We start from the raw sequence: 15,145 nt of genomic DNA on the forward strand, positions 1-15,145 counted from the left end.
TGAGAACCCCAGCGCCTCTCCCACTAATCTCAACTCGTTGAAGTTGGCCCTCTTGAAGTCTAGGGCTACCGCCTTGCTGCAGGCCCTTGATGTGCTGCGCTGGATGGTGAATTCCAGCAAGGGATGATTGCTGTCACCCAGGTGGTCAAGAGCCTGGAGGCCCCTTACCAGGTTGTTGCCTGTGGCCAGGACCAGGTCCAACAGGGCATTTCCTCTGGTGGGACTGTGCACCTTCTGAATTAAGTGGAGGTCTTGTATCTTGGCCTGGAACCTTCTGGAACGGTCCGACCTGGCTGACTGTTCTTCCCAGCAGATGTCCGGGTAATTTAAATCACCCATGACAACTACATCCCTTGCCTTAAGTGCCTCTGCAAGCTGCCCAAAAATTCCTGGTCCAACTCCTCCCCTTAGTTGGGGGGTCTGTAGTAGACCCCCACCATTAAATCCCTCTCCCCACAGCCCCCTTGTATCTTGACCCAGAGCAGGGGGTGTCCTAGTATATAGAGCATCTCCTATTCCCTACTGCCCTCCCCTGCTGCCCCCTCATGATTAATTTATAGTCAGCCATAAGATCACCTCTTAGCCTTCTCTTCCGAAGGTTGAAGAGATCTAGGTCCCTCAGTCTCTTCCCGTAGGGCCTTGCCTGGAGGCCTCTGACCATATAAGTGGCCCTCCTCTGGACCCTCTCAAGATTCTCTGCATCATATCCAAAACTGGGTGGCTATCAAGTCACCTCTCAGTCTTCTCTTACTCAGACTGAACAGGCCCAGTTCCCGGAGTCTCTCCTCATAGGGCTTATCCTCCAGGCATGTGATCATACGGGTGGCCCTTATTTGTAGCCTTTCAAGCTTATCCGCATCCATCCTGGAGTGTGGTGCCCAGAACTGGACACAGTACTCCAGCTGTGGCCTCACCCAGTGCCAAATAGAGGGGGAGGAACACCTCTGGTTCTATTGGCAACACATCTTTTGATGCATGCCAGTGTTCTATTTGCCCTGCTGGCGACTTTATTACATTGTTGTCTCATATTCATCTTCTGGCAGACTGTCACCTCCAGGTCCCTTTCAGATGCAGTGCTAGCCAGTAGACCACCACCCTCTGTATAATTATGGTGAAGGTTCTTCCTACCCAGATGAAGGACCCAGCATTTACCCCTATTGAGCCTCATCTGATTGCATTCAGCCCGTAAGACTAGTCTGTTAAGGTTATCCTGGATCCTTACCCTATCCTCTGATGTGCCCACATTTCCCGACAGCTTGGTGTCATCTGCAAACTTAATCATTGCACTTTCCACCCCCTCATCCAAGTCACTGATAAAGATGCTAAAGAGCATGGGTCCAAACACCGATCCCTGGGGGACACCACTGGAGATGGTCATCCCATCGATTACAACTCTCTGGGATTGGCCTCTGAGCCAGTTGCCAACCCACGTCACTGTAGACTGATTTAGGCCAGTAATATCCAGTTTGATTGAGAGAACGTCATGGGAAACGGAATCAAAGGTTTTACTGAGGTCTAGGTAAATGATGTCAACCACATGTCTGTTGTCCAGCTGGTTAGTTACCTGGTCATAAAAGGACACCAGGTTTGTCAGGCATGACCTACCCTTGACAGAGCTGTGCTGGTTGCCTCTTAATACCCCACCAGTTACGAGCTTGTGATTGATGGCCTCCTTAACAATTTTTTCAAAGGTTTTTCCCAGGTCTGAAGTCAGACTGGCTGGTCTGTAGTTTGCAGGGTCATCCCTTTTCCATCTCTTAAAGATCAGTACCACATTAGCCCCTTTCCAGTCGTTCAGGACCACTCCTGAGTTCCACAACTCTTTGAATAGCTTTGCCACAGGCCCTGCTATGAGCTCAGCCACTTCTTTCAGGACTCTTGGATGCAGTCATCTGGCCCAGCAGACTTGAAAATATCCAAATGTTTTAAGAGTACCCTCACCTGTTCAGAACTGATTTAATGTGGACTGTTGTCTTCCCCATATTCCTTGGGCATCTGGACAGGTGAAAAGCTCCCGTCTGATTTCAGGAATACCAATGTGAAGTAAGTATTTAGGAGCTTTGCCTTTTTTCACAGGGATCAACTGTGGGCTGGCCCTCTGGACTTAGTAGGGGTCCCACAGTGGAGCTTGGTTTTTATTTCTTGCTCCACATGTACCTGTAGAAGGACTTCTGTTGTCCTTTATTTTGGTTGCCAGTGTGATCTCCATGCCTGCCTTGGCTTTCTGTGTCTCATACCTGCAGACCCTAACTGTATGAGTGTACTCTGGTTGCTGAACCATTTTTTGATTGCTTCTATACTTCTTTTTTCTTTTTCAAAAGTGCCCTAATATTCCTGTTGAGCCACGTGGGTCTCTTGGCACCTTTCCAACTTTTTGACCATGTGGGGGTGGCCTCTGTTTGAGCAGTGGGAATTGGCCTCTTAAAGAAGCACCACCGTTCCTGAATTCCCAAATTGTCCAGTTGCTGGTTGCAGAGGGCCTCTCTAACTAGACTCCTGAGTTACCAAAGTATGCCTTCCTGAAGTCTGGGGCTTTTGATCTGCTGATTCTGAATTCCCAGCCTTTCAGTGGACAGTGGATCTAATCAGATCATGATCACTGTCACCCAGAGTACCTCCAATCTTCAGGTTGTCTACCATGTTCTCCCCTTTGGTCAGCACTAAGTGGCTTTACCCCCAGTTGGCCTTTCCACAGCCTGTATCAAGAACAGGTTGTCGATAGCTGCCAAGAAGTTGGTTGACGTGCTGGAGCTCGCTGAATGGTCTTCCCAACAGATGTCAGGGTAGTTGAAGTCACCCATGACAATCAAGTTTTTAGTGCTGGCTGCCTCAATTCCCTGGAGAATGCCTGATTGCTCTCCTCTTCTTGATAGGAAGACTGCCACCATCAGGTCTCCCTCTTCTGAGTCCCCTTATATCTTAACCCAGAGGGTTTCAAGGGACCTCTCCCTGCAATCGCACATGACCTACAGGTACTACTGTTTCACATAGAGGGTCACGCCTCCTCTCCAGCCTGATCTTTCCTAGAGAGTCTGTTAGCCCTCTGTATCCACTGCCCAATCATATGTATTGTCCCACCAGGTCTCCATCAACCCAGTGAAGTCAATCAAATTTCTCATCTACCAGAAGGAGTGCTAGTTTGTCCTGGTTATTGCCCATGCTTCTGGCATTCCCATAAAGACACCTGAGTTCACCCTGAATTGCCTCAGGTTTTCTGTCCCTCTGCAAGTATCTCAGGACATTGATACTCATCTGGATGTCCCCTACATGAATGCCCTCCCCTGGGTCATCTTGGCCAGAGGATTCATGTACAGCAGTGGAATCTTCCGTCTGTCCCCCAGACATACCTAGTTTAAAGCCTTCCTCAGCAAGTTGATGATTTTCATAGAAAAGAGCTTCTTCCCTCTGCCAGTGAAGTGAATACCGTCTCTTGTACGTAGACCAGTGCCATTAAATTGCATGCCAAGGTCAAGGAATCCAAAACCAACGTGGTGACACCATCTACAAAGCCTTCAGAAGCTTTGATGATACTGATTTGTCCCTAGCTATGTATTTTGTTTGGAGGATGACAAAGGAAAAATGAAAATAATTGAAGGCTTGTTTTCCTTACTACTCTGCCCTCAGAAAACCAGATCAAGATAAATATTGATAAAAGAGATCCTATATAGTGGCAGATCAGAAAGAGAAACGTGTGGTGCTGTCTTCCCCATCCTCATGCCTTCTTGTTAATTATTGTTTCTGCTTCAGGTATTTCCACTTAAAACAATCCCTTTCTCTGTTCTTTGGTAGTTGTTATTTCTTCAGGTGATACACATTAAATGTAGGGCATTTCAATCCTAAATTTGGGAGATTAGGAAACTAACATATGCTAGTTAGTTCTGCAGTTGTTTGCCACTGAATTTTTTTTGTGTGTGGTTTTTTTTTTTTCTCCCCCTTTGTGTATATTGGAAAGTTTGCCTTGCTTTTGGATAATTAAGTCTGCCAAAGAGTTAGTGCCAAATTCATGATCTTTGTAGATGGCATATCTCCATCGCTGCTATATTTTGCTAGGTAGGCCTGTCATTTGATTCAGGTGTCACTGAAGAATTTCATGAGAGAGATTTCATGAAAATAGAATGATAATCATGAAAACTACAAGATAGTGGTTTAGGTGATAATCACTAGCTTTAGTAAATCATTTTGAAAATCTTGAGGTTTTTCTTTTTATTTTGTGAACACAAAGGAAGAATGGTTTTATCAGCCGCTTGGTGAGCAAGGCTAACTTTGTAATCAGTGCATACTTTAAATGATTTGGGTGTGAGACTTCTCTCAAGCATTATTGAATTTACAAAGTTGTGTTCAGTGCAGTACATTTGTATAACATTGTTCCCCCATACATACACATGAGCTTGAGACGCTCTCTTATTCCATTGAAAGTAGGTACAGCTGCAGCACGAAAAGAAATAATCAGAAACAAAATCCGTGCAATTGGCAAGATGGCAAGAGTCTTCTCCGTTCTCAGGTAATTGTCTGTCTTTTCGCTTTCCCAGTAAATCTTGTTAACTTTTAATAGAAAAGAAAACTCTAACCCAAAACACTGGTTGTGAAACATTCATCTTCTAGACTTCTGCATCATAGTCTGCTTAAAATTCTGATATGCAAGTTGTTGTACAAGGTTTTTCACACATAATAGGGTTGCAGGATTTGGAGAGAAAATATGTTTTTTTATTTTAAGAAATAGTTACTTTTGTGATAGCTTATAGAAGTGGTTCTCAATGTTTTGGGACTTGAAGACCCACCTTCCCCTCCCCATAACTTTTGTGAATTGCGTGGTACCCAGTTTCAAAAAAATAATTTATATATTACAGTGTTTACTTGCAGAAGACCCAGGAAGTAGGGTGGAGGATTGATCAAGCAGGAACCAGCCTGAGCCCTGGCACCCTGGTTGAGAGTCACTGGCTTGTAGTATACTTATGAGTGCATCTGGGGTACCACAAGATCCATTTAAGGGTGCCATCCAATATTAGTACAGGTACTCCTCACTTAACATTGTAATTACATTCTTGAAAAATGTGCTTAAGCAAAACGATGTTAAGTGAATCCAATTATGTCACAGTAGTTACCTGCTACCAGGTGACAGTCAAACATCATGCAACTTCAAACAAGTATGTTCTCTAACAGCTCACTGACATACTAACGAAACGCTATTAACCGGGATGACATTAAGTTAGGAGTACCTGTACCATTAGGTGTGTAGATATTTCAGATAGGAATCTATTGTGTCAAAGATTCAGAGGTCTTTGCAACAGAAGAATTGCTCTATTATTTTTCTATAGTCAAGAAACGAGTGGAAGCTAAGAGCTGGCTTTTTCTGAGGGAAGCCTCCAGTCTAACAAGAGGTGCCTTGAGTTTGAAGAGGTTGAAAACCACTACTCTAGAAGCTGGAAGGCTGGGTACAGAATAGGCAATTTCCTCTCGCTTGTTAGCGTTTTGAAGTTTGATCCATATTAAATCTTGCCATAGGTAATACAATTTACTTGATTAGAAAACAACCCTGATGTCAGATGACCCTTCCATAATTGGATTCTATATATGGGACATTTATAAATTTGATATAATATTCCAGATACAGAATCTAATTATTGGAGGTCTGCCTTGAATTTGTCCCCTTCCCACTGCTACAGCAGGGAAAATAAATCTGTTTGGGGTCAGGTGGCCCCCTTGCTCTCTGCCTGTCTGCCCCCTGCAACTTTTTCCCTCTGCAACCCCCTCACTTTACTGTCAGACCCCCTACCCCCCCATCATATGAAAGTGAGGGGAAAACTTGAAAACACTGACTTTGAGATAAACATGCCTGTAATAAATGACTCTGGCCTACCCATAGACTTAGTTCACCCAGAATTAATGCATTTTACTTCTTTTTTGAACTGCTGCCAGTTTTAGCATAGGTATGTCATAAATACACTTCTAAGCAGCACTTTTCCCCCCTACTTATGTCGTACAAACTATGCATGATATTAGTCCAAAGCCAAAAGGCTCATTATTTACCATATGGTTTGTTGGGCTGGGCCCCAGCAGAGTCAACAGGATTTCAAGCCATAAGGACTCCACAGTTCAACAAGGAGGGGTGGGGCGGTGTCTGGCTCTATCTCATGGACTGAAAGGCCACATGAATCATATGTGACAAGCCAAGAGGGGGTGAGAGAGGGATTCTGGTTGAACTGTCTGGAGTCCTGTTTGGTGATGTTTGACAGACACTTAAGGCTCATGAAGAAACAGGAATAATTGGGAACAAGAAAGGCACAGCTCAGCTGTAGGAATGAAAAAGTAGTTGAAATATAGTCAGTGTAGTGCCCTTGACTTTAAAGAGAGTCAGCACTGTGTGTAATGGGCACTACCATATTTCTTATTCTGATGGGCTGCACTAAACCTATCCTTGTGGTGGTAGGTTCCCATCAGTATGTTTGCCCAATATGGACCATGTGTTATATAGTCATGCTCAGTGTTGGCTGTATTTAATCAACCTCATCACTTAATCTTCATAGTTGGTTTCCAGGAGCACATGCTGCATTTAGCAGCAGTTGAATTATATGCATTTAATGTGGGTTTTTTGTATGTGGATGTAAGATGAGGAGCCTTTTTTCTTTATGCTGATTGGGGGGGGAAATCTTGTCTTGTATTCGAGTAACTATGGCACATACAAAAAAAATCTGCTTATTTTACTTTAAGTTTATTGAAATAATTAAGAAACTAGCATTTTTTTTCCTTCAATCATAGGGAGGAGAGTGAAAGTGTGCTGACACTCAAGGGTTTGACTCCCACTGGCATGTTACCTAGTGGAGTGTTGGCTGGAGGACGACAGACCCTGCAAAGTGGTAATGATGTTATGCAACTAGCTGTGCCTCAGATGGACTGGGGCACATCTCACTCTTTTGCTAACACTACACATAATGCATGCAGGGAATTTCTTATGCTTTTCAGTTCTTGTCTTAGCGGCTGATACAAGCATAGTATTATGTGTTAATCAGGCAATGTGAAATGGATACCTAACCAGGGTATAAAACTAAAAGCAAATAATTTTAGCAGTGTTAGACCACAATTGTCAGTCTTTGAGTTTCCTTAGTTTAGAATTTTTCTAGTAGCAGGAGTGTCTCAGATGTGGGGTGACCTTTTAGAGCAGATTACGGAATCTAGTCATTAGGTCATTACATTACATTACAGATACAGAAAGTGCAATGTAATTTTGCATCTTCACTTTTTATTTAAACATTTTTGTTATGGACATGTTAGTACTTTTAATTGGCAGATGCCGAATACTTTTTGATGTTAGTATTAACAAACAGCTGCAGGCTGCAGAGCACTATTTTGCACTTCACTGGTAAATTGAAATGTGCTATGTTTTGTACCCTGGTAATTAATGCCAAAATTTGTTCTCCATGTTGTTTGTCAAATGTTTTATGTATAATTGACCTCCCTGAATTGTCCTTGTAACATGCTGTTTCCTTCCTCTGCAGATGTAGCTGCTTTCTTAGATCTGTCTGTCTCTCTCTAGGTATAGATGTATGTCTGTATAAGTGTTAAAATTAAACCACTATCCCAGACACTTGTGTCTGTCTCTTGATGTAGAAGCAGTGTTGTAGCACCTTGTTTTTGAGGTTTGCTACATTTGCTGCTGCACATTGTCTGTGCATTTTGAATATAAATGTACTTGAAAAATATTCAGTAATTGTTATAAAATCAACCAAGAATAAACGGATTGAATTCAAATCTTGTAAATAAATCAGAATAAAAGGGTGTTTACTAAGTGTGCATATATTTTTGCATGAAAATAAAAAGAACTATACACAAAATATACCTGTAATCTGGCTCATTGAATATTTTGTAGAAGTTGATTTTTTTGAGTTTGTTTTAAGCACTGAATCAGTCATTTTTTCAGAGGACTCGTAATAGATTAACTAGACATAAGAAAATATTATGATATCCTACAAGATGTATCAAAAGGATGAAGTCCAGATTTATGTGAAATGTGGTGGATAATTGAAATATTATGTTGGAAACTGGACTTCACATCACTGCAGTACTCTTTAGTATAAACTCCTTGAATGCATTCTAGCTGTCTGCCTGGGGCATGGGTGCAGTGCCCAATGCTGTCAGTCCTAAGGCTGGTTTTGAGCACTGTTGAAAGATTTGGCTATATTAACATAATCCTGTTTTATGCAATCTGTTGTGAAATCAAAGAGTAGCTGCTTTGCTTTTTGTAATTAACACTTACTTGAAATTTTTAAAATTTTCTTTGATTTTTAACCAGTTTATTGAACTTGCAGCTTATTTGTCAGAGGTCTTTACTAGTCTTGAAACATAAATGTCATATATTTAATAATTTTTGATGGACATATAATGTCTGCAGGCTAAGCTTATATGTCCAATTTATGTATGTGATTTGTTTTGTGAACGTCTATAACAACAAATGGTGTATGTTCCTCAATCCATTCAGCTCTTCAAATAGCATGTCTTATAGTGTTAGTTTGTATTTTCATTGTTTAGTGAAACACTCTATTGCTTTAAAAAGATGAGTCTGTGCTTCAATTTCCCTTCCCTCATTTACCAGTTTTTCTTCATATTTCATTAACATCAGAGAGATGAGCAAAGTGACTATAAAAAGATGATAACATAGCACATGCAACATATTATTATTAGAGGAGAAAAAGCTGGACAGTTGGAAAATATGCAAAAGACAATTTGGGGGTTTTTTTTCTGACTCCAGAATGCTTTGTTGCAGTATTCCTTGATGCATTAAATCATTACATGTGAGTTATGTGTCCATGTGACACTGTTTCAGAATAACTTCAGGTTTTAACTCTACTTAATGTAGTATGGTATTTTATTTCTTATTGATGCCTGTGCACAAGTTCTTTTAGAATTTCTGCTTTATCTGTACTGTCTCTAACTTTAAAAAATCATTAAAGATTTCAAATATAAATATAATGCTCAATTTCAAAACTACAGCAGGTAGAGTTTTGAAGTTCCTTAAGTGTAATAGAACCTTAATAATTTACACTTTAGTAAACTATCACAAGACTGGTGAACTCTGCATTTCTTGAAGATTAATATCCAGTGCTGCAATGAGTTTTCAGATTACAAAGATTTCATTACTTTTACAAACCTATTACAGCACAGTAACTTGTAAATTTTGTAGAAGTAGAAATAATTATAGATCATTGTAATTGAGAAGATAAAATAACTATAAGTTACGCTGTGTGATCTTTAAGCCTTACATTTATTTTGTTTTTGTTCAATTGTCAAGTCATGAGATACAATAATTATCAGTGTTTTTCCCCAGTCTCCCTCAAATTCCAAGTAGAGAGGTTCTGATTTGGGTAAGGGAGGGGGCAGGTGGGTAGTTTGCATCTGAATGAATTGGCCATTGCTGAACTTTGTTTTCCATTATATCTCTTATAGTTGTGGGGTTTATCTGCCTTTGCCTAAGAGATTTGGACTGAAAACAGCAGTGATAAAATATATTAGTTAATTTTACATATACTTTTTATACTTATATATCGGTATGGTTATATCAAATTAAACTGCTTTGATTTTGAAGCTTCAGAAATGTAATTTGGACCCATCTTTAAATTTTGAGCAAGAAATACCTTTAACAGTGTCACAATGAGATTTCAGAGAAGTTGGGCACAGTTTGTTCTTAAAGTGACAAAAAAAACTGTACTGGGTTATTAAATTAATAGATTCATAGATTGTAGAGTTGGAAGGGACCACAATGGATAATCATGTTTGACCCCCTGCCCCTGGCAGGAAAGAGGGCTGAGGTCAGATGACCCCAGCCAGGTGACTGTCAAGCCTCCGCTTGAAGACCTCCAAGTTAGGTGATAGTATTACCTCTCTTGGAAGTCCGTTCCAGATTCTGGCCACCCTTACTGTAAAAATACTTCTTCCTAATGTCTAACCTAAATCTGCTCTCCACTAGTTTGCACCCATTATTCCTAGTTACTCCCTGGGGCACTGTGATAAATGGCACATCACCAGTTCCCTCTTGTCCTCCCTTGATAAACTTATAGGTGGCTACAACTTATAGACATCTCTTGTGAAGACTGAAGAGATCCAGATCTCCCAACCTCCCCTTGTAGGGTCTTTCACAGAGGCCACTAATCATGCAAGTGGCCCTCTTTTGAACCCTCTCCAGATTCTCCGTGTCCCTCTTGAAGTGGGGTGCCCAAAACTGGGTACAGTATTCCAGAGAATATTAGCAGAGAATATGATGGTGAGGAGGGGAGAGGGAGACAACAAATACTACTTTAGTAAGTTGTTGTAAGACCACATCAAGAATATTGTATGTATTAATAAGGCCACTGTAACATGACTTTTACAGTCCTGGAGAAAAAGCAGCATAGGGCACCAAAATGATACCCAGTGTAATGTATTTAAATTATGCGGAATTGTCTCAGTGTAAAATAGAAGAGACTGAGGTATAATAACAGGCATTCTAAGGAAAGTGAAAGGGTTATAGTTTATATTTATCAGTGATAACTAAGGGAGCTATCTGAAAATAGGTATAAATAGGGAATATTGGCATGAATATAGAGGAAAATCTTTTTATGGATCATTCAAGAGACATGTATGCTTATCCATTGCCTCTGTCCGTTTCTAACATTTTTTCATTAAGTTATGCTTTTAATAGCTATATAGTCTACATAAGCTGATAGAGATAATGTTAAAATAATGAAGTTCAAACAAAAAGTGATAGTGTCAGATATGATTTCTTAGTAAATTTGAATGCAAGTTGCCATTTTAACAAACCAAGATCTGATTCAGCAAGGTACTTGAACAGAAGCCTAAATTTACATTTTTGAGTAGTCTCACTGAAATTGTTTGGAGTGGTCAGATACTTAAGAACTTTGCTGAACTGATGCCTTAATTACCAGTCTGACCAAAGTGAGCTCTGGCTCAAGAAGACTCATGCTACACATCTCCGATTTAGTTAGTCTTTAAGATGCAAACTAACCCTGCCTTCTATCATTCTGGCTATTGTTCAGAGGAATGGGAAGGTTTTGGTTTTTCTTATTAGCCTGAGTTTTGCATCAATACAGGCCTTTTATTACAAAGCTCTTACAACTGAAAATGCTATAAAATAGCATAGGTTTTAGTACCTTGAATATGTTTGGATTATAATACTAAGAAAAATGAATTGGAAACTTTTCTTGAGGAAGGATTTCAGGATCAGACTTATTAGCATATTATGGTACTGTTGCTTGAAGAGTCTGGATTTATTAAGCATACACTTTTAACATGGAGACATCTATGTAGAAACTAAGTGATAAATATCTTCTGGATTAAGTTTCTGCAGTCTTATAAAGTGGTATTTTCCAGTCAGTTCATTAATGCTCAGTGTGACAAACTGCCTTCTTGTAACTTTATATCCTGAGATCTCTGACACATTAGTGGTTCAAGTAGAATTAATTAAAGTAACAACTTTTGAAATTTGTGTCTGACCAAGCTACATAATTTACAGAAGTTAATCAGTATCCATGATCTTTTAAGGAAAAGACTGAAAGCAAAGACCTTACAAGTTACAGGAAATGGTAGAAAAAGGTGTAATTGTGTTGTTTTATATTTATATGGCAAACTGGCATTTATTATGATAAGAAACTATATTTGATTAGCTTTTAAAATAGTTCTAAACCATTTTTAATTTTTGCCACTTAGAAACAGTTTTTTTCTTAACATAAACATGAAAAACAATCATTCTTCCAAGTTGCCTTTTAATTTAAACTTGGTATTGTATCTCATTTATTTGGATTTGAAGTATAGGAACCTTCTGTAACTCCAAACATCCAATACATAAAAGTTAAAATGGTATGTTATATATACAAGCTATTGGTATGGGTTTTAGAATACAAATACCTGTTTTCCAAAGTACCCTTCTAGAAATTATTGGTATTTACCAACACCATGATTTCAAGTCCTTTTGTTGATAATTCATATATCTGCTAATTTTGTTCCCCAAGATTCACTCAAATAATTCCTCTCTTACAATTCCTTTTAGTAAATTGGATTAGTATTATGTAGATTGTCTACTACATGGAAGATTTTAAAATGCCTGTGTTAGATAGATAGATGTGCAGAACCATTTATGAGCCAATATTAGAATGTTGCTTGAGATTTTACTATTAAGACTTTTAGCAACAAGGCTGTACTAATAATTTTGCATGAAAGCTTTATAGTTTTTATAGCTATGCTTTCTGCACATACAAGGTAGTGAAAAATATTTTGCTCTAAAAATGTTACAGCTGTTTTTACAGCTACTTTAATTTAAAAAACACTGACTAGTCAGCTCGATCTTTGAAATGTTCGCACTGAAAATTCACCAGCCCACTAAGCTCTATCAGAGAGCATTTGTCCCAAATCTCTTCCAACTGTAAATATCTTGGTTGATTCCCCTAAATCTTTCTTGACATCGGTCACGTCTTAAATGTGACTTGCCAGAATTCATTTTTATGCTCTTAAATCTGTCTTTTATTGTTGGCTATTATTGGGACTGCAGTATCCCTTTTTAGCTCAGAATGCAATACAAAAACTAAGTTCAGCTTCTGAATGTGAAAGGCTCTTTATTTAATAAACATAAAAATAGCCAGTTAAATTAAATTAGTATTTTTTCATGTTAAAAAGAATTGATCATATTAACCATATTTCTTGGTAATGTAACAAAGCTAAGTATTATACTGTAGACCTTTAAAAAAGAAAGAAAGAAAGAAATCTGAAAGACTGAGTTAAAATTCAAACTCTGCCCCTTACTTTAACAGTATTGGGGCTATATATTGTATATTTTATGTGAGTAATACATTTGCCAGTCATGTAAGTGTGTAAATGAAGCACATATGAATGTTACATTTGATAAATTGTGTCACCCAAGATATAGGAGTAGTTTAAATTTTTTTTAAAAAAATCTTAATTTGCGCTATAAAATAATTGCAATCTAATCTGGTTTGGTATAATATAGTAAATTGATCATTGCCTTTTCTGCTATGCGATATTACACTCTTCATCTTTCTCATTCATTTTGCATGCATCTGCTCACTTCTGTACAGCCACTGTAGAGGCAATTGAGGCTGAAAAAGGTATGATCAGAGTCTTTGCAATTGGCAGAGATCTGTGGTGTCTGGGAGGGAGATCAAAAGTATTCTGTGTGGGTGTGTCTTATTTTCAACTTGCACGACCAGTATGAATCATTTGTATTGATTCATCCCTTTTACATGTAACATTCATTTCTTGCTTTCAGATGATTATCATCTTTAGTAATATTTTAGGAAAATTCTTATTACTTTACAAAACACACATTAGACTTTTGCTTTTTTTCTTCTGTATGCATACATGCGTGCACATGTGCACATATGTGTGTATGTTGTAATGTGTGCTGGTGTTTCTTGAAATTTTTAAAAATGATAGTGTTGAATTTTTGTTTTTTCTGCATTCAGCTACAATTTTTGTTATGTTGGGTTTTTTTTAGGGGGGCAGTGATTTATGCATGTTTCTTTTGATAAAGTTTATTTTTAGTTGGATTTAAATCTAATATTCTCATCACTTTCCATAACACATCTGGTAGTGCAAGATATGTTCCTGGTTTTATTGTGACATTTGGAGGTAGCTGTTTACCAAAATTGTTAATAGTGTATATATATATATATGGACTTAACAGTATAAGGTAGAGGTGCACCGATACATCGGTCTATATCATATTGGCACCAGTAAAAGGAAAATTGATGTTATTGGCAATTGGCATTTTTTGGCTGATGTGGCAGATAATGCCATCGATAAATACCATGTGCATGTGCACAACAGCAGCAATCATGCAGCCAGCCTGGCAGCTTTAAGAGCAGTGTCCAGCTGGTAAGTCTGTTGAGGGGGAGGGAAGGGGTGTGGGGGGAACATTGAGGCCCCTGCGGTGAGGGAGGGAATGGGGCTGGGGCAGGCGTTGCCCAGTTGGGATGGTGCATGGGATGGAGCCATGAGTGGTTCATCCGGGGGGGTGGGGGTGGCTCCCGTCACTACACACATCCCCAAGGGAGGTGTAGGGGGCATGTGCCCCCCAGGTCTGCGCATGGGGCATGAACAAGCTGCTGCTACGGGCTTGAGCTGGGCGTGGTGCCAGGCTCTTTCCAGCAGGGGAGGCTGGGCTGGGACTGTTTGGGGCAGGCAGCGGTGGTGCTGGGGGAATTATGGGGGGTACCCACCCCATAGACCCAGTCTCAGTGCCATCCGCCCTAAGTTTAGCCTCAGGCCAACTCCCACCAGGAACAGCCTGATGTTGCCTTTAGCCTTCGCTGGCAGCTGACCCTCGCCCCGCACACAGATCCAGGGGGCACATGCCCGCTATGGCTGCCTCAGGGATGCGTGCAAGAGAGGGAGCCACCCCCTACTCTCTGTGCCCCCCGGAGGAGCCGCTTGTGGCTCCATCCTGTGCCACCTTGGCTGGGCAGCGCCTGCCCCAGCCCCACTGCCTCCCTCACTGTGGAGGTGTCTATCTGCTCCCCCAACCCCGTCCACCCTAACAGACTTACCAGCTGGACGCTGCTCTCCAAGCTGCCAGGCTGAATATTGGCAATCAGATTGGTATCAGCCAATTATGACTCATTAATAATCAGCCATCGTTATCGGAAAAAATCTTTATCAGTACACCCCTAGTATAAGGCATAATGAATTACATGGATTATCAGTAGTGCTGTACTTTAAAAAATGCTGTTAGTGTAAAAACAACACTATAAAAAAATCTTGCCTATACAGAATACTCAGCTTCAGGATGCTGGTGATGATGAAGATCCTTTTCCCTAGGTATTTTGATTTCCATATGTGCAAGGGATCGAGTCAGTAGACTTCATGCACACAATAAAGGATATCCCAAAGACTTCAGGCTATGGGCAGACAAGATTCAGGTATAGATTCAACTAGAGGTGTTTCCTTCCTCATTCATTTAGAATGATAGGTAAATGAGGAATGTCTACTTCCCTGTTTAAAGCAGCTTGTTGACTTAAAAGACTGTAGTTGTGTCCATTTCAGCTATCCACATAATTAGCACAGTCGGAGCCATATCCTGCAGTTTTATCTGCATGAAAACTGTTGAAACAGGACATAAGTGTGTATGCAGGATGTGAATACATTA

At 40.0% G+C, this 15,145-nt stretch overlaps 1 protein-coding gene and 1 long non-coding RNA gene across 7 annotated transcripts in view; one reads left to right on the plus strand and one right to left on the minus strand.

Moving 5' to 3' along the window:
• Nucleotides 1-2,642, minus strand: part of LOC109287397 — a 10,878-nt gene extending 8,236 nt beyond the window's left edge. Inside the window, exons 1-2 of the long non-coding RNA XR_002094850.1 lie at nucleotides 2,265-2,642; nucleotides 70-72 (exon numbers count right to left, since the gene is read on the minus strand). This is a non-coding gene — a long non-coding RNA (uncharacterized LOC109287397). The remainder of the gene's footprint in view (nucleotides 1-69; nucleotides 73-2,264) is intronic.
• PPP3CB (protein phosphatase 3 catalytic subunit beta) overlaps nucleotides 1-15,145 on the plus strand; it is a 118,514-nt gene that overhangs the window by 98,506 nt on the left and 4,863 nt on the right. For 2 of the 6 annotated variants that reach the window (XM_019502441.1, XM_019502436.1), the window contains exons 11-13: nucleotides 4,417-4,501; nucleotides 6,757-6,854; nucleotides 13,077-13,106. In XM_019502441.1, the coding sequence (XP_019357986.1) occupies nucleotides 4,417-4,501; nucleotides 6,757-6,854; nucleotides 13,077-13,106 (213 nt within the window). The remainder of the gene's footprint in view (nucleotides 1-4,416; nucleotides 4,502-6,756; nucleotides 6,855-13,076; nucleotides 13,107-15,145) is intronic. The other 4 variants (XM_019502442.1, XM_019502438.1, XM_019502437.1 and 1 more) reach the window with 3 other exon arrangements.

The sequence above is a fragment of the Gavialis gangeticus genome, unplaced genomic scaffold (assembly GCF_001723915.1).
Source record: "Gavialis gangeticus isolate Ggan-Ray unplaced genomic scaffold, GavGan_comp1, whole genome shotgun sequence".
NCBI lineage: Eukaryota > Metazoa > Chordata > Crocodylia > Gavialidae > Gavialis > Gavialis gangeticus.